Source organism: Pygocentrus nattereri, chromosome 5 (assembly GCF_015220715.1).
Source record: "Pygocentrus nattereri isolate fPygNat1 chromosome 5, fPygNat1.pri, whole genome shotgun sequence".
Taxonomy (NCBI): Eukaryota; Metazoa; Chordata; class Actinopteri; order Characiformes; family Serrasalmidae; genus Pygocentrus; species Pygocentrus nattereri.
The window spans coordinates 3,698,181-3,716,905 of record NC_051215.1 but is presented as its reverse complement, the minus strand read 5'-3'; the positions used below and the strand labels follow the sequence as shown (position 1 = coordinate 3,716,905).

Sequence of the window (18,725 nt, the reverse complement as noted above, 5' to 3'; positions counted from 1 at the left end):
ACCCTAAGACTGAGATGGTACAGCTGCAGTGAGTAGCAAAAAGCTTTAGTTATGCATATCCTACTATTTAAATTCTCCTTTATTTTTACCTTTTTTTTTCTTACCTTTATTTTTAACAAACCTGCCTGCTTAAAGAGAGGCTGAAAAACAGACATTTCACAGTTACATAAAACACAGGTACATAAAACTGCACAAATGTCATCAGGAGAGCAAATAACAGCTCTCCACTAGGCGGCGCCACAGGAATGGTAAGATAATGATTATTGGGGATTAACTCGCTATGAACGTTGGCAGACGTTCGTTCTTCAGTTCGGAAGCAGACGGCGCCTGTTTTAATGAAACGATGGTTCGTCCAAGATGCTTTGCCTCGTCTCCGCGCTGTGCCTGGTGGTGAGGTGTGCAGGTAAAGTTTCTCTCTATCTCCACTGATCTGGAATGTGCTTGTCTGGAAGCGCGTCCTTAAAAGTTCTCTAGTTAAGGCAAACTCAGAGAACCATATGGATGTCTGCGTGAACTGATGGGACTGTTTCCTCTCTAAGATGGACAGTGTTTTATTCAAGAAACCTTTCAGAGACTAGTTCTATATAGCACCAAAGGGGTTCCACTATTGCTATGAGTCAAAGAACCCTTTTTAGTACTATAAAGAACCCTTTTTGCTAAGAGTGTAAGCTATTGTTCTTAATAGAACAATGTTTTATTTCATTTCTCTGGGTTGCATTTTAAATTCTTTTTGATTTATTTATATTGCTTTGTATCCTGCCTTCCACCCGAAGACTGCTGGGATAGGCTCCAGCACCCCCGCGCGACCCTGACGGAGAAGCGGCTTAGAAAATGGATGGATGGATGGATGGATATTGCTTTGTGACTCATTGCTCGAGTCTATTTGTATCATATTCCAGTTGTACTTTGAACAGAAACTCATCATTCATCAATTCTGGTTGGTCAGTTTATGGTGCATTTTGTTTGTAATGCATTCAGACTCATCTTACACTGTATGGATATGGAAAAGCATGACTGAAGTCCATCTGAATCCACTTAAAATGTAAGATTACTGACGTGTTTGCCAACCAGCATGTTTTTCCATGGGGCAGAGCAGCTAGAAGAGCTTTGTAGGCAGCCTTGGATGCTGTAAAGTACCCTTAAATTAGCTAATGGACCATTTTGCTTTGCCATGAACAGGTGAGATGCTGTAGCTGGTATGTTGCAGCCCTCCACACTGCTGATGTGGCAGATTTCAGTGTGTGTTTTTTTCCACTGATCACAGAGCAGCACATCAGCACTTCAGTGGTTTTGTAACCCATAGTTACTGGCTCTTCTATCTTCACAGGTCAGCTATAATTAAGGCAAAAGGGCTGGGCATCTATTTTAAGTTTGTGCAAATATCAGAGCTGATAAAAAGAATGCAGTGTGATTTTTAGCGCATCGCTTCACATCGAGTCCCATGTGTTTTTATCCCTTCCATAAGCATTAATAATGTGAAGTCAACACTATTTCTACTCAAAGAAAATTAAAAAGTGTAGACAGTGTTTAATTTATGGTATTTTGAGGCGTGTGTGTTCTCTCTTTATGGAAATCTGACAGATATGAACACTGAGAATGAGGGAAGAATACAGACAAAGAAGAAAGTGGTGTTCCCTCTAGTTACTGTCAGCGTTTTCCCCTCTCCCTCCGCTGTTCATTGTACTAAATAAGTGGCAACTGAAAGTTAAAGTGGCTTATGGGTTCTGGAGATAGCACATGCTATCTGTTGGTAGGATCATAGTGATAGAAAGCTAGCTGGCGGGAATCAGCAGCAACTGGAATTTGGTAAAAACAAAATAAAATAGATTCCCAAGAAGTTTTATTGCACTGCTTCCGAATGAGTGTAGTAACATTGTAGTTAACCTTGTCTTACCCTTCAGCTGCTAGCAGACGCAGCATCGAGAACCGTTTTTATGCCTTTACGGATGTGACCTTGAGCTAGTTTTCTTTTTACTCTGTTACTTTTTACTCTGTTGGAACTTTGGACTGTGGCATAAATTTATCGGGCGCTTAGTACATTTGTTCAAGAATGATAATCCACATTAGCATGGCCCTGATACACATTATAAATGCTAAGTCAGTCACGCTGAGCAAAACTATCCATCCATCCATTTTCTAAGCCGCTTCTCCATCAGGGTCGCAGGGGGGTGCTGGAGCCTATCCCAGCAGTCATTGGGCGGAAGGCAGGATACAGGGGAAAACTCATTTGAGTACGCAAGATGAGCTGACGGCAGGTGGGGGCGTTGTGGGAGGTGCTGTGTCTGCTATTAGGGAGGTTTATGTGTGAATATACGTGTAAGGGGGGTTTAGATGTAATGGTGTTGTATTTTCAGTTGACTGTCCTTGTGTGGATTGATTCCTCCCTGTGTTTTTGGTTTGTTAATGATAGCATGGAAGCACTTTGGATAAATGAAGCACTGTCTTTTTATGAAGCCCCAAAAGTTGCTTGAGTACTAATGGCTTGCCATTGTGGAGAGTTTTCAGCCTGCTAAATGTGAGTGAGTGAGTGAGTGAGACAGTCAGTTAATCAGTCAGTCAGTTAGTTAATTAAAAGCCAGGTCCATCAGGTTGCATCTAAAAGTAATATTGTCAAATAGGGTTTTTATGCAGAAATATCGTAGAAGAACCACTGCTGGATCCTTGAAGAACCTGGGCTTTTTAAAGAACTAGGCTCTGATAGGAAGCAGAATTGGTCCTTCTATGGCTTTGCTCCAAATAACATTTTTTTTCATATATATATATATATATATATATATATATATATATATATAAAATATTTCATTCATATCCTATAAATACAGCCTCTGTTGGTGAGGTACCCTGAGCAAGCAGTTGCTGGATCTGCTCCAGCCATGAAAGCATGACATACCAGTGAGTTTATGCTTAAAAGCTATAGGCACTGCCTGTCTTATCATGACTGTAGTAATGATTTCATGATAAAAAAAATGTTTGGATCTTTGGTGCATGCAGGTGCTTTTACGATCTGTCACTACAACCACAAATGCAAGTTAAAACTTCTCTGGGCCTGAGCTTGTTTAAGATGGATTGAGGTGAAGTAGAAAAGTGCCTGTAGTCTGATGAATCAAATTTCAGAAATCCCTGGGATAAAGACCATCTGGCTTGATTTCAGTGCACAGTTCAAAAGCCAGCTTCCGTGATAGTATAGGGGTGCATTAGTGCACATCTATGAAGGCACCATTAATGCTGAATGATATATGCAGATCTTGGCAACATATATGCTGCCATCCTTTTTCATTTTTCAATGCCAAATCACATTCTACATGTATTACAGCATGGCTCCATAGTAAAAGAGTCTGGGTCAGAGACAGACCTGTCACACACTGAAAACCCTGGAAGCTTTATGGAACAAAAATATGACAAAGGAGATTCTGAACTGTTGAGCAGCTGAAATCCTATTTAAAGCAAGAATAGGAAACAATTAGAGTGCTGATAAAAGGAGAGGTGATGAAACACAGTGATAAACACGCACCCGTCCCAACCTTTTTGAAACCTGTTGCCGGTATCAATTTCAACATATGCAAAATCCTTTAAAAACATTCAAATGTATCAGTTTCAGCATTTTATATCTTGTATTTGTACTATTTTTAATCAAATACAAGGTTGCAATGAGTTGCATATCATTGAAATGAATTTTTATTTATATTTTGCACAGCACCCCAACTTTTGAGGCTTCTGTGTAGTTTTTGAAACATTTGTTATAAACTGAAATGCTTAACGTGGCAAACCCAGCCTTCTAAATAAAACCTGTACAGCTGTCTGAAACGGAATTAGGTTGGGAAGTGTTGCTCTTCGTCAAGCACCTGCATGTAAACACTTTATTTACTGCAGAATAGTATGTTAAACGTAGAATATGTGAATGACTCGAGAAAATGGATAAGAGGAAAGTGTTAGACTGTCTAACTGTGAGGGGAAGGAAGATCCATAATGAAGGAGCTGCTGTAGAAAAAGCCCGATATCAGATCAGTTCAGACGTTAGAGGGAGGGGTATTCAGTCCTGTTAGAAGAGAATGAGAGAGTTGAAAGGGAAGAGGGCGTCAGAAAGACGAGATCAGAGAGGGCTTTGAAAACAATCATTCAGATTCAAAAAGCTCCTCATTTCTGAATGGGTCTTGCCTGCTGTGTCTTTGCCAAGACCACCTATTTTTCATTGTGGTTTCAGTATTAAATCATGAATATGTGAACAGTCATTTAGAATCATTTGCTGTAAATTGTGTCATTCTGCTTTTATTTACTGAGTCAGAATTGTGGTAACAAGAACCAGATGTCAACCTCTAAAAGCTCCCTCATAGTAAGTTGTGCCATAGTAAGTTGTCCCTGATGTCTTGGCACATTGTTTTCTTGAGACATTATCAGCCTAAAACTTGTAGAATACATTACTGGATTATATGCAGGACATAGACCTATATGTTAAAGCGATATGTATTGTGGTGAAAAATCGAATACATACAATTCCCCACTTATCTAAATAGCAGCTGAGACCTGTTTGGTATCTGAAGCTTCCTTTTTTAGTTTTGCACTGGAGCTACGATGCTATCTGCTTTTAGTCACAGTGCATCATTGAGCTGGAATTCACTACAGGAAACACTAAAACTCGGCTCACTGGTGTCATTTTAAACTTTTAATATCAAACCACCAAGACAGCCTGTACCTGTTTTACTTAATCATATTTATTCGTAACTTTTATTTTTGTGTTAGTTCTCCTTAGTTCTTTATCTCTTTTTATTTATTTATTTATTTCCTCTCATCTTATTTTTAAGTTTTTTTTTTTATCATTACTTTTTTTAATTTGTGATATTGTACTATTACCTTACTAATTTCTTATCTATTTTTGATCTTAATTTCTTACCATTTAAATCTCAAGTTCTATTTTTATCTACTTTTATCTTTTATTCACTGTTATTTTAATTGTAATCTTAATCTTAATTGATTAAATGTAGTTATTATTTTCTTTGTCATGTCAGTCCCTGTTTTTGTAAATGCTCGGCTACACTGAAAATGAGGGTTGCCCTCAATGTACTTCTGAGTCAAAATAAAGGTTGATTGATTGATTGATAAAGTAGCTAATAATTGATGGTAGTTAATGGCTGATCCAGGGTGTTTCCGCCTTTTCCCACAATGACGGCTGGGATAGGCTACAACACCCCCTGCAACCCAGAGGGATAAGTGGTGTAGATAGTGTGTGTGTGTGTGTGTGTGTGTGTGTGTGAGATGCCTCATTAATTAGCATTTTGTTAACCACATACCTAAAAATGGACAAACGTATGCTTCACAGCAGCCATCTTGAAGCCTGAATGTTGTCTGTATGTCAGTTAAAAGTGTTATAAAGCATCATAAGCAAGTCAATTAGAGATTACAGTTCAACACGCTCTGAGGCAGAAGATATGATAATTCAGGCAAGCAGCTAGCGCTATGACTGCAGCCTAATTACCAGGTTAATGGGTGTATTTGAGCGGGAAATCACTGAAATAGTCCTACTGACTTCTGTTTTCATTTTCTCTGTAGAAGTCTGCCTCTGGATGCTTTAGGCTGATTGTTTTGACTGTGACTTTTGATTTAATCCTGCCTTATTTTCTATACACTTCACGCTTGAACGCATTATTCAAATAGCCTTTTATGTCCCCTCAGAGGAAACTTGTGCCAGGTCTTGCCTGTTGAGCCCGTTTGAAATGTGCTAAGGCAGGTTTTTGAAACCCATTGTGCTCCCCATGGTATTTATTATGTTTCTGCCAGGAAGTCTGATAGCAATCACCATGCTGGCACCAGGCTGGCACCAGGCTGGCACCATGCTAACTAGTTTGGTATAAGCTTTCATCACTCAGCCATACTAGCTGCCTAACTCCAAGTGAAAGAAGCAAAGCTCAGGCACCAAAAATATCTTTTCTGATTGACTACAAATGGGTTAAAAGCGCAAATTAGAATTTTCACCATGTTATTGTTACATGTGCCTGTATTTTTGCAGCTTTTAAGGTGACTGCACCTGCTGGTCGTCTGGTGGGCGTCCGTGGTCAGCCGGCTGTCCTGGGCTGCGAGTTCACCCCTGACTCTAATCTTGACCTGTCCACCCTAGTGGTCACATGGCAGCGGAAGGAGGATGACCGGGTTGTCCACAGTTTCTATTATCAACAGGACCAGCTGGATCGGCAGAACGCAGATTACCACAACCGCACGTTGCTTTTCATGACGGAGCTGGTGAAAGGAAACGCTTCACTCAGGATAGAGGCGGTGACAGCAAAGGATGAAGGCCAGTACCTGTGTATGGTGAGCAACGCCAGAGGAACAGATAAAGCACTGGTGCAGCTGGAATATGGAGGTATGGAGAAGACTGCTTGTAGGCTGTCATTTTCTGAAAATACCACTTCACTTGCAAACACATTGTTAAAGGAATTTAACAGAATTTCCGTCTTTTGGCCAGATACAGGTTGTATAGTTAAGCTGTACAATGTGTATAATGAAATAATGGGATATTCTAATGAGCTACTTAATGCTATACAGTATGTACTGGTGGTTGTCGTTTACAGGCTTTCTGTAATAAGTCTAAATCTGTGATTTTCCATGTTTTAGATCTGCTAACCACACCTGCCATATATTCACATAGAAAAGAGCACCATGACACAATTTATCATGAAAAAATACAACTCATTTTGTTATGACAGCAAAAACATATCTACAATTCTGTGTGTTAAATTTGCTGAAAATAGTATAAATGGTAATATTATGTAATATTATGTACCCAGAATATGTTTTCTGGGGAGGGCTACACCATTAAATACAAATTGGGAACACGTATTCAAATTGGTGCTTGGCCCCCTATTATTACCAACAAAAAATGACCTCATAAGTCAGTGCACTGGTATTAGTCCTATTGTGCAAAGCTTTCAGCTGGCAATGCTTCCATTTTAGGAGATCCTAGGTTTGAAACTGAGGTCCCTGTTTTTGTTTGTTTTGTTTTTTTCAGAGGTACAAAAGGTTGATGTGTATAAACTTAAACATAGACCCTTGGAGACCCCTCAACAATCATAAGACATGGAGGCCCTTCTCAGAACTGCACACTATGTATCTTCTACTTTCAGAACGACCCCTTATTGGCAGCAAAGGCCTCACTGGACTTGTTCTGCTAAATTGTGCATGGACCCTGATGATTGCCACTTACTATGTTGTTATGCAAAGATTATATCCAGCGTTAAATTAAATTGCAGGGCTAATGGCCAATTGCCACTAGGAAATTCTTTTAAGTCTATGATTAGGCTTGATGTGAGGAACACATGTTCAGTGTTTTACTGCCAATACACATTTACCGCCTATCTCTAAACTATTTTGGCTGTCTTAGACTTTTTCACAGCACTGTACTGAAGACCCTGCATCTGTGTGTCTGTTTACTTCTCAGCATTCTACACAGAGCCAAGGCTGAGCATCAGTTTCAACTGCTCCAGCATAACAGTGCATTACGAGGCTGAGGGTTTTCCTAAGCCAGAGGTCAAGTGGTTAGGTGACCAGGGCCAGAATCTAACCCACCAGACAGAAGTCACCGAGAGTCCGGATGGAGGGTCTGGACTTTATCATCTAAAGAGCAGTCTTGTGATGCAGAGCCCAGCACTCAACGTGACTTTCATATTAATGAACCAACGTCTCAATCAGCACCTGCAGAGACCCGTGAGCCTTGCATATGGTAAAGCTCAGCTTTTATTTGTGCTAAAACTGAAGAACGTGTTAGATGTGAAGTGTTAGTGAGTCACAATGGAGCACTTGTTTCAGACACAAATCTGCACACTCACATTTAAGCCTGTTCCTTGCACGTGACATTCGTCACACTGCCTTCCTCGTTCATTTAGCTTTATGATTCCATAATAAGTCTCTGGGAAAGCTCGCACAAAGAAGCCGTTGGTGGCGAAGGATAATGCACTATTGTTTGAGTTTGTTTGTTCATTACATTACATTAAGGAGTGGATCATCTCTGCTTCACAAGCAACCTCAAAGGAACCAAATGAAAGATGAAGAGTACTAATTTGACAGCTAATTAAATGGGCCAGGCACATTTTTTCATGCACTAGTCAGACCATATACTAATGTAAACATACACCATTCCCATGTATTCCATTAAAATGGAACTGAACTCAAATACGCACTAGCCACTTTACCATATCAGAATTACTATAGAATCTAAACTGTCTGTCTTTTAGCCTAATGGATTTGATAATAGCATTAAGTTTAAGTTATTCGGTCACTGTCTGGGAAAAGCAACAAAATGCCCAATTTCCATTTCAGAATTGATCATTAATAAAGTAAAATGCAAACTGCTCTTATCCGCATGCAAACCAATCCACTAAAACGGCCTGTTTTGAATTCATTGCTGCACACTGAATGAGCACTTATATAGAGATGTCTTCATGGCTGAGGCACCAAACCACACGGGTGTTTAGATATGACTGTTCATCGGCCTACAGCGGTGATTTCATAAAGCAGCTTTATAGCAAAATAAATGGGTCCGAGCCCCATGAGCGGCGACAGTAGCCAGAAAAAACTCCCTAAAGCTAAGAGAAAGAATGTTGAGAGGAACCAAGAATCAGAAGGGGAACTGTGGACGAAACCAGTCCTGCGTGTTCATTGATGCAAAAAAAATTGAGACGAGTAGATCAGACTGAAGTGAAACAAATGAAGTTTTATTACAGAATTCTGTAATTGTGTAATTCCAAAGTAAGCTCTGACCCCTTCTCATCCGACTCCCTTTTTTATAGTCGCATGACCGCTCCTCCCTTACCCAAGATATCAGTAGATTCCATCAAGCCTCCAATGTGTGCGTTAGCCCAGCTCACCAATCTATACCATAAAAGTTTGAGCATGTGCCCGAGATGTGAGCGCGTCTGCAAGGTCAGCTTAAGGTATTCCCTGTGTTTATCAACTCCCCCCGTTTTCCAGACAATGGCTCTGCTTATCTGACCAGATGAAGCACATGTGTGGTGTGCGAATCCCAGTGTCTACTACTATCAGCTTTGAGGTATTTCCTGTTATCTGATGTCCTTGTGCATTCCACCGTCAGAACACAGCCTTATGTGCTGACTCTTCGCTCTTATCTATTCCAGCCTTATAGTTGAACAATATGACCATTAAGCTTTCAATTTTAAACATAAGCTTTCTTTAATAAATCTTAAAAGAGTAATATGAACAATAATAAGGCTAATAATTCCGCAGAACCCATCCTCCTCTGGTCGACACCGAATAGCGTACAGTAACACGAGCAAAATGAACATACAGAGGACATACAGAGGATGGGGCAGTCGCTAGGGGCTGGAGCCTTGTGACCAGACGGTCACCGGTTTGATCTCTTGAGTTGCCATTACATGACTGAAGTGCCCTTGAGCAAGACACCTAACCCCCAATTGCTGCGGATAGGGCTGCCCACCACTCCGGGCAAGTGTGCTCACTGCCCCCTAGTGTGTATGAGGTTTCACTGCATGGATGGGTTAGATTACGGAGGTGAAATTTCCCTGTTGTGGAATTACTAAGGGTCACTTAATCTTAATAAGGTTTTAACATTAGTATAAAATATTAAAATACAGCAAAAAGGGAAAAGCAGCTGAAGCGATGGCTCTGATTAAGCAGTTTGAGACTGTGCAGCAGCAGTAAGATGGTCAGTTCATGAAGGAGAGGCCTGTACACCATTGTACAGCAGGAAGCTCTATAATGGTCACACTGGTCCAAAAGGCTGGTGAGCAGTGGGCACCTGATCAAAGTTGAAGAAGCAAAAGCATCAGACACCACAGTATGGGCAGTTTTTATGTTTAGAAGTGTTTAGAATCCTTTGTGCGTAAATGGTCAAGGGAGAGAACCAACACTGAATACTCGAGGTCTTCGATCCCTCATATTGTCCTGCATTAAAACCCAACATGCTTATTTGATAAAAATAACCACATGGGTTCTGGGATAGTTCAGAAACCCGTTGTCAATAAACAGTTCATTTTGCTGGCTCTGCTACCCAAAGTGGGATCCATGTATCAATAATATATTAAACTGAGTGTTAACCTTTTAAAGTTAAACTTCACATAATGTAAATTTTAAGGAAGAGCCCTTAGTGTAGAGCCTATCTGAGTACATGTAAAAGCCCTTGTAGACTGCTTCACAATCATAAATCTCTTTTTCATCAGAGACACCCTTCGTGTCACATAGTTCCAAGTTTGGAATCTGTTAGTGAGGTTATCTACATTTATCTACACTTAATAGTCTGAAAACTGCAGAAAATCGGATTTTGTCAGCAATCCGATTAACACATTTACATGCATTTGAATAATCAGTTGATGGGGAAACTACACGTCTACATGAGTCAGGCAGTAATCAGATTTCTGCTTTGCAACCGGCCAATAGACTCACAGAAGTAATTGAAAGAAAGAAATCTAAGTAAGAGTTCACATACACTGAGAAATCTGATTACTGAGCTAAAATCCAGCCTCTTTATCAGATTTATTAATGATGTTTACAGGACCATTTGAATAGTCGGATAACAATAACAGCAGAAGTCTGATTATGATCGAATCATTGAGTGCATGTAAACGCATTCATTGTTTTCCAGTTATATATACATAGTATCTCTCAAAAGTGAGTACACCCCTCACATTTCTGCAAATATTTAATTATATCTTTTCACAGGACGTCACTATAGAAATGAAACTTGGATATAACTTAAAGTGGTCAGTGTGCAGCTTGTATAGCAGTGCAGATTTACTGTCCTCTGAAAAGAACAACACACAGCCATTAATGTCTAAATAGCTGGCAACACAAGTGAGTCCACCTCACAGTGAACACGTCCAAATTGTGCTCAAAGTGTCAATATTTTGTGTGACCACCATTATTATCTAGCCCTGCCTGAACTCTCTTGGGCATGGAATTCACCAGAGCTGCAGATGTGTTTGGGGTCGTTATCAAGTTGGAAAACTGCCATGTGGAGCAGTTTCCGAAGGGAGCGGATCGTGCTCTGCTTCAGAAGGTCACAGTACATATTGGAATTCATGTTTCCCTCAATGAACCGCAGCTCCCCAGTGCCGGCAGCACTCATGCAGCTCCAGATCATGGTGCTACCACCACCTGCTTGACTGTAGGTAAGAGACAGTTGTCTTGGTGCTCCACACCAGGGCGCCACCACACATGCTGGATGCCATCTGAGCCAAACATATCTTGTTCTCGTCAGACCACAGGACATGGTTCCAGTAATCCATGTTCTTGGACTGCTTATCCTCAGCAAACTGTTTGTGGGCTTTTTTGTGCGTCAGCTTCAGAGGAGGCTTCCTTCTGGGATGACGGCCATGCAGCACGAGTTGATGCATTGTGCAATATATGGTCAGATCTGAGCACTGACAGGCACTGACAGGCTGACCTCCCACTTGTTCAACCTCTGCAGCAATGCTGGGAGCACTCATGTCTATTTTTTGATGCCAAACTCTGGATATGACACTGAACACGTGAACTCAATTTCATTGATCGACCCTGGCGAGGCCTGTTCCGAGTGGAACCTGCCCTGGAAAGCTGCTTTATGACTTTGACCTCTGTGCTATAGCTCAGTTTCAGGGTGTTCCCAATCTTCTTATAGCCTAGGTGTCCTTGAGGAGAGCAACAATTCTATTTCTCACATCCTCAGAGAATTCTTTGCCATAAGGTGCCATGTTGAATATCCACTGGCCAGTGTGAGCGAATTGTACCCAAAATTTAACAGCCCTGCTCCCCATTCACACCTGGAACCTTGAAACTCTAACTAGTCACATGACACCAGAGAGGGACAACGACACAGTCGGGCACAGTTTGGACATGTTCACTGTGAGGTGGAGTCACTTGGGTTGCCAGCTATTTAGACATTAATGTCTGTGTGTTGAGTTCTTTTCAGAGGACAGTAAATCTGCTCTGCTATACAAGCTGTACACTGAGTTATATCTATAGTGTTGTCCCATGTAAAGACATAATAAAATATTTGCAGAAATGTGAGGGGTGTACTCACTTTTGTGATATATATGATAGTTTTAGCACAAGTTGTACGCCGGATGCCCTTCCTGATGCAACCCTCACCATTTATCCGGGCTTGGGACCGGCACCAGAAGTACACAAAGTACACCCCTAATGGCTGGTATATATATATATATATATATATATATACATTTACGGCATTTGGCTGACGCTCTTATCCAGAGCGACTTACAATTTGATCATTTTTACACAGGTAGGCAAAGGTGGTGTTAGGAGTCTTGCCCAAGGACTCTTATTGGTATAGTGTAGGGTGTTTGCCCAGGTGGGGATTGAACCCCAGTCTACAGGGTGGAAGGCAGAGATGTTAACCAACCACATATATATATATATATATATATATATATATATATACACACACACACACACACACACACACACATATATATATATATATATATATATATATATATATATATATATATATATATATATATATGTTAATCCTGTACGAATTCAGATTCAGATTCCTTTATTGATCCCAGGGGGAAATTGCAGTTGTTACAGTTGCAGCCATTTATGTAAAAATAAACACTTTACTAATAATTTAAGACAATATTGAGAATTTACAGTATGTACACCAAATTTAAGTACTTAAGAATATAGTAAGGTGGCGGTGATTGTGATCGTAATATGAAACATCAGGTATAAAGCAGTTACAATTATTTAAATTATTTAAATTAAGTTAGTGTCCCTCTGAGTCATTGCACACACAATTGTTATTATTGCACATATGAACAAAATTGTTATCATTGCACATATTGCACATATTCACAGATTTCAAATAATTAGTAGGAAGCTGGGAGGCTGCTAAAAATAACAAACAAATGAAATAAGCAGTAGATGACCAAGAAACTTGTAGAACATCAAGAATGTAGTTACAACATAATGAATATCCAAAATGTTGGGGTGGTATCTTGACAAAAATGACTACAACTAGATTTTTGTATTATTTGTAATTTTGTATAATAACTTCTTGTTGCTACCTATTAATACAGTATTATAAACAGAACTGCAGCCTATTTATTCTGGCTTTACCTGCACTGTTACATCATCAGACAGGTAGCAGCAAACACCGGTTTCTGCACCACTGCCATCTTTCCTGTGTGGATGACTTGGGTGAACGGAATGTGTTTACCTCCTAATTTCATCATGCATTTTGAGGCGTACAGCATAACTTCAAGCTGCAGGAGGTTTGGCCACTGGTATGACTTCTTTCAGTTTCTGTATATTGGAATTTTGAAATAAGACATGATTTGAAACACTCCAACAGCATCAAGTTATTCACAACCAATAAACAGTTACCATTGTTCATTAAAGCTTCAGCTGGTTGCTTTCAGGAATTTTGTACCTTATTAAAGAAAATTCAATATACAGAACTTGAATATGAAACCATAAAAGTGGCCAAACAGAAATTTGAAGTGATGCTGCTGGAATTAGCGTCAGATTTATACAATGACAACGTTATTAGTTATTTCAGGGTTGGACACAGAACTACATTACAATATATGTGCATTTACGTGAGCCATTTTTGTTGTGAATTTCCATAAGTAATACTTCTGCAATTGTGTTCATATTCAACCTAGACTGCATTAGTTTCACTCTAATATTGGTTTTATTTGGCTAATAATGGGCCAAAACACAAATTTTACCCCCACCAAAAATACCTGCTAACTAACAGAATTCCCACAACCACTCTAAACTTAAGTGAGAATTCCAATATTGTTCTTATGTTTCTGCATAATTCAATGGTTTAAATGTAAACAAAGTTTACAACACTTTTAGTGGTGGTGATAAGAACCAGGGGTCACCATCACTACAAAACAAATATAGCCATTTTATTTATTATTCAAAACCACTAGTGAACCTCCACAAATCTTCTGAGTTTTATGTGGAATGGTGATGATGCGCACTCAATTGTACCCCTCCGCCATGGTTGGGAATGCATTCCTATAGGGGTCCTCACCAAACAAGGGAAATCAACATCCGAGCAAGTCATTCTGAGTGCACATCATCACTGTAGTGTCTGCATAATCGTTTGTTTTAAGAACTGACCCTTTACAAACACTTGTCCAGATTCTTCTAGCATGAGCTTCAAAAACCCAAACTATTATGTGAACTTTGGCAGAGGAATGTTTTCCTGGACCATTCCTAGACAGTAGAGTATTGTTTATTGTAAAAAGAGTTCAGACAGACCTAAATGTAATCCAAATTCAGACTATCTCTCCAAGTGGTTTGAGTTAACCTTTTGTGTCCCAACTATTTTGTGTTTTTTGAAAAGAAAAAAGAAGAGGTTTGTACAGTTTGCTTTAAAGAACCTCAAGGCTTTCCGTTCATAGACGACCACAGTCATAGTCAAACAAACTACCACAGGAAGAATAACTTTGTAATGTTTTTTTATTGGCTTAATTGAAGAATTATGGCTCAGCAACTCACATCCATTATATGATGAACTTGAACAAAGTTGCTCATAATTTGGTGTCCCCCAGGGGTGAGTTGTGGGGTAAACAGGAAGTTCTGTCATCGCTGCAGAAGGTCCAGGGGACGCAGCTGGATTTGATCCAATGTAATTGGTCTGGACTAGAGTGGAGCTCATAAAATGGACAATGAGTATAAAAACTAGATAGAATGAGCAAATAAAGTGGCTTATCAAGGTATATAACATTTAATGTTTTTTAGGTATAATGAGTTTTTTTTTAGACTTATAGAAATGTGTGGCAGTAATACCAAATCCTTTTAAATGTAAAAAAGTCATTATAAAGATTTTTTATTGTGCAAGTCCAGGATTTAGTTGATAAAAAACAGTTATGTGGGTTATTTTGAGCCATCATATCTGCATTCTAGCGTTTTAAAAACGTTCAGCGTTTTCAATTAGAACTCGTCTATCATAAGTACACTAGAGATGTAGGCCTGGAGAACAGACTTTGTACCAGAATGTGAAAAAAGCTTTTCGAGTTTTTGTGAACGCTGTGAATCATGAGTGATTAGAAAGGCTGTGTTGTGCCATTCAGGACGGAGCAACATTGAGAAAAAAGAACGAAAACACCAGCAACACCTGCAGATTTCCCACAGATAAAAACACGACAGGGTGGACCAATGACACATACTAGTTTAAAGCCCAACAGAAATGCGATGATTTTAGACCAATGAAAAGAAGACATGGGCAGAGTTGGATCGGGTTCAGCTCCACCCCTTAGGACTTGTGGCTCTGCCCTGCGTGATAGTTGGGAAAGAAGACCAGAAGGAAAATCTTGCCCCCTTTAAAGTTTGTTTACAAACAACACTGAATACAAAAAGCGCTGAGGCTGTTTTCAGCTGGTTACCATTAAGGTTCACTTTATCAGAACGGATTTGAATAGAACTACAGAACTTGCCATGCGCGTACGCCTCTTAATTCACTTCCAAATGAATTCTAGAGTGGTTGATTTGAGATATGAACATAATACAGGATAAAGATACCTCAACAGAATGAACCATCGCCACTCTGCAGACCTTCCCTGGTGTCCAACCCACCTCAACATTGCTTTTCAGATGTTAAACAGCCCTCTTATGTAAGTCTGGACTTCTGCGAGCAGAAAATGGTCTTATTATCCTTAATTGTATATAGACTATACAAACACCAGCCCCTTCATGATTAGCCTCCTTTAGGCCGGCTTAGTTGCAGTGAGGAACAAGCATTCAAACCCAGACACATGAATATATTTGGCAGTTAAACCACTCCAAGCTTTGGTGAGTGAACTCTCATCACACACCTGGGTGACAGGCGACAACAGCATATAGGAAGCTTCTAGAATCAGCAAAGCAGGAACACTGGTCCGGTAGGTCTGTGCAGTGTTGTGACTATCTTAATTATCCATTGTGTGCATTAACTGGAACGAGGACGGATGGAAACGGACTTTTTGGGGTGTGAACGCTTCTTTCTTTCAACTGTTTCTTCTCAAGAAACCGCTTGCATGCAAGTGCTGTTTGCTGAGAAACTCACACCTCTGTGGAAGGAAATTTGCAGCAAAACTGGCTTCAAAAGGAATATCTTACCAAGCCTTGCTGCACAAAAATGTTTTTATTTCTAAGCTGGCAGGACCATAACCACACAAGCATAACATTTCAGGTGGTCCAAACCAAACCATAATATTTACCTGCAGTCTCATGCATTCTTGCATAAACACACCAGATGCAACTCGATAGCTCGTCTCACTGAGTCAGGCGTGATGACAATCATGTCTGGAGAGAACCCATTTAACCTTTAGTGCTGGATTTAGTGCAATTAATAACGCAAGTAAAACAAGCTAGCAGGGGTCCACAGTGGGGCAACCATCCAAGTGTTGGCCCCCTCGTCAGGATATTGCCATTTGGATCCCAGACGATACCACTGCCATCTGTTGGGATGGTGGTGTTGGTGGTGGGGAGGGGTCGATTCTACTTAGCTAAGCTTTTAAATCCCTGCATTAACTCAGAAATGCTTATCCTAGGAGATTTTAACTTGAACTTGTTAACTACTGCATTTGATCACTTGAAGGAAGTGTCTGGAAATCTATGTCTAACGCAACTAATTACAGAGGCAACACGACCTAACTTCCATGATCCCAGCAAGTCAACACTAACAGACTTAATTAGACTGCTCAAAAAATAAAGGGAACACTTAAACAACACAATATCTAAAAACACAAAACCTTCAAACTCCAAGTAAATCAAACTTCTGTGAAATCAAACTGTCCATTCAGGAAGCAACACTGATTGACAATCAATTTCACAGCTGTTGTGCAAATGGAACAGACAACAGGTGGAGAACATTGGCGATTAGCAAGACACACTCAACAAAGGAGTGGTTCTGCAGGTGGGACCACAGATGACTTCTCACTACCTATGCTTTCTGGCTGATGTCTGCTCCACAGACTCTATTAAACTATAATTATATCCAGTTATGACCATCGCTTCACCTGTTTTTCCCCCATTTCTCTATTTTAATAATTTATGTTAATGCTGTTTTCTATCCGGTGTGGTCCAGAGGAGGATGGTTTCCCCCTTTGACTATTGGTTCCTGTCAAGGTTTGTTCCTCTTGCTCTTAGGGAGTTTTTCCTTTCCACTGTTGCCATCGGTGACCTGGATTTTTCTGTAAAGCTGCTTTGTGTAAGCAGGTGGTCCAAACCAAACCACAATTTTTACCTGCAGCCTCATGCATTCTTGCATAAACACACCTGATGCAACTTGAGAGCTCGTTTCACAGAGCCAGACATGATGAGAATCACATATGGAGAGAACTCGTTTAACCTTTAGTGCTGGATTCTAGGCATTTGACAGCCTAAGTGCAATTAATAACACAAGTACAACAAGATAGCAGGGGTCCACAGTGGGGCAACCAGTGGGGGGGGATGTTATATGCTAAATCATCTCATGCTTGCCTCTAATCATGTGGAGTGGTAAATAATCTCAAATAGACTTGCATCTGTGATTTCTGACGCTGTGTAACAAACCATTACCTGTAAAACTGGACAAAAACGTAGCGTTGCTGGTTGTGCCTAAGTTTTCATTGCTTGTTAGAAACATTAGCCTTGTAGCTCCAGCGGAAAAGTAAAGAAGCCAAACATGCACTGGCTGAACTAGATTTAATCTAATGAGGGGGACATTTTTGGCCTATTCATCTAGACAAGGAAAGCTCTGTTTACAGGCATGAATGGTGCCCAAATAACTTTACCTGTTTTTTTTCTCTTTTAGGTGAAATCAGTACCAGATGTGGAACAAGCAGTCCAGTAATTATTCTCTCGGTGCTGTGTTTCCTGCTGTTTGCTAGCTGCATGATTTTCCTGCTCAAAATTCTATGTAACAAAAAACTTTGGCAATCAATTCTACCCCCTTACCATCCAGCAAATTCAGAATTTCCTCTCCAGAGGGTGTCTGGGGGATAATCTCACCACACCACTGCCTTTGATCTACAACAGGAGCATTTGGACTACTAATCTTGTCCATCCTTGTCACTCCCAACAAAAATCTCAGCATCTTCATCTCCGCCACCTCCAGCTCAGCCTCCTGTCTTTTAGACAGAGCCACAGTCTCCAAACCAAACATCATAGCAGGACGCACTGCTGTCTTATTATTTCTGGGCACAGTGTACTGTGACTGTACCGTCGCCTGCATCTCTGTGGATTAAAGTACCTCTGCAGGAAATATTTTGTAATTCACTTGAAACAGTGGCTCCACCTGAACTCTTTCAACACTAAACAGGTAACAGCAAACACTGATTTCTACATCGCTGACATATTTCGATGAGTAAGAGGTGTGTCCAAATGCTTTTGTCCACAAAGCGCATTGTTCAAATACATTTTATTCGTTTTTGTCTTGCGTATTGTTACAATAAACAAATTAATAAAACTTTATTATTTAAATCTTTTTCATCTTTTACAACACATTCTTCATCAATCTGAAGAACCTTTTCACCATACAATGAACCATTCCATCATGCAGAAGGTTCTTTGAGTGTTCATGATTCTATACAGTAGCATTTTCTTTACTGAAGAACTTATGAAGAGCCATTTTTTAAGAGTGCACTGTTTCTTTAATTGTCTGATTTTTCCCATGACTGGAATGTCTTTCTAGTTGGATGTTGGAAGATCATACCAGCTACACCACAAACTAGTCTCTTTATCCTTTATGTCTGACATTTCCTCAGAATTTCATCAAGTCATCA

At 40.0% G+C, this 18,725-nt stretch overlaps 1 protein-coding gene across 1 annotated transcript; it reads left to right on the top strand.

Moving 5' to 3' along the window:
- Window positions 1–291: 291 nt before the first annotated feature.
- On the top strand, window positions 292–18,414 carry LOC108439677 (CD276 antigen-like). Its single transcript, XM_017718210.2, has 4 exons — window positions 292–403; window positions 6,002–6,352; window positions 7,427–7,708; window positions 17,756–18,414. Exons 1-4 carry the CDS (start codon window positions 358–360, stop codon window positions 17,944–17,946), a joined length of 870 nt encoding a protein of 289 aa, XP_017573699.1. The 5' UTR covers window positions 292–357; the 3' UTR covers window positions 17,947–18,414.
- The last annotated feature ends 311 nt before the right edge of the window (window positions 18,415–18,725 follow it).

What these genes read in the sequence shown, in the direction of transcription:
- LOC108439677 (XM_017718210.2), top strand. Translation starts at nt 358, where the DNA reads ATGCTTTGCCTCGTCTCCGCGCTGTGCCTGGTGGTGAGGTGTGCAG. An exon ending in CCTGGTGGTGAGGTGTGCAG is followed by an intron (nt 404 to 6,001) that starts GTAAAGTTTCTC and finishes GTATTTTTGCAG; the next exon opens with CTTTTAAGGTGACTGCACCT. An exon ending in ACCCGTGAGCCTTGCATATG is followed by an intron (nt 7,709 to 17,755) that starts GTAAAGCTCAGC and finishes TTTCTCTTTTAG; the next exon opens with GTGAAATCAGTACCAGATGT.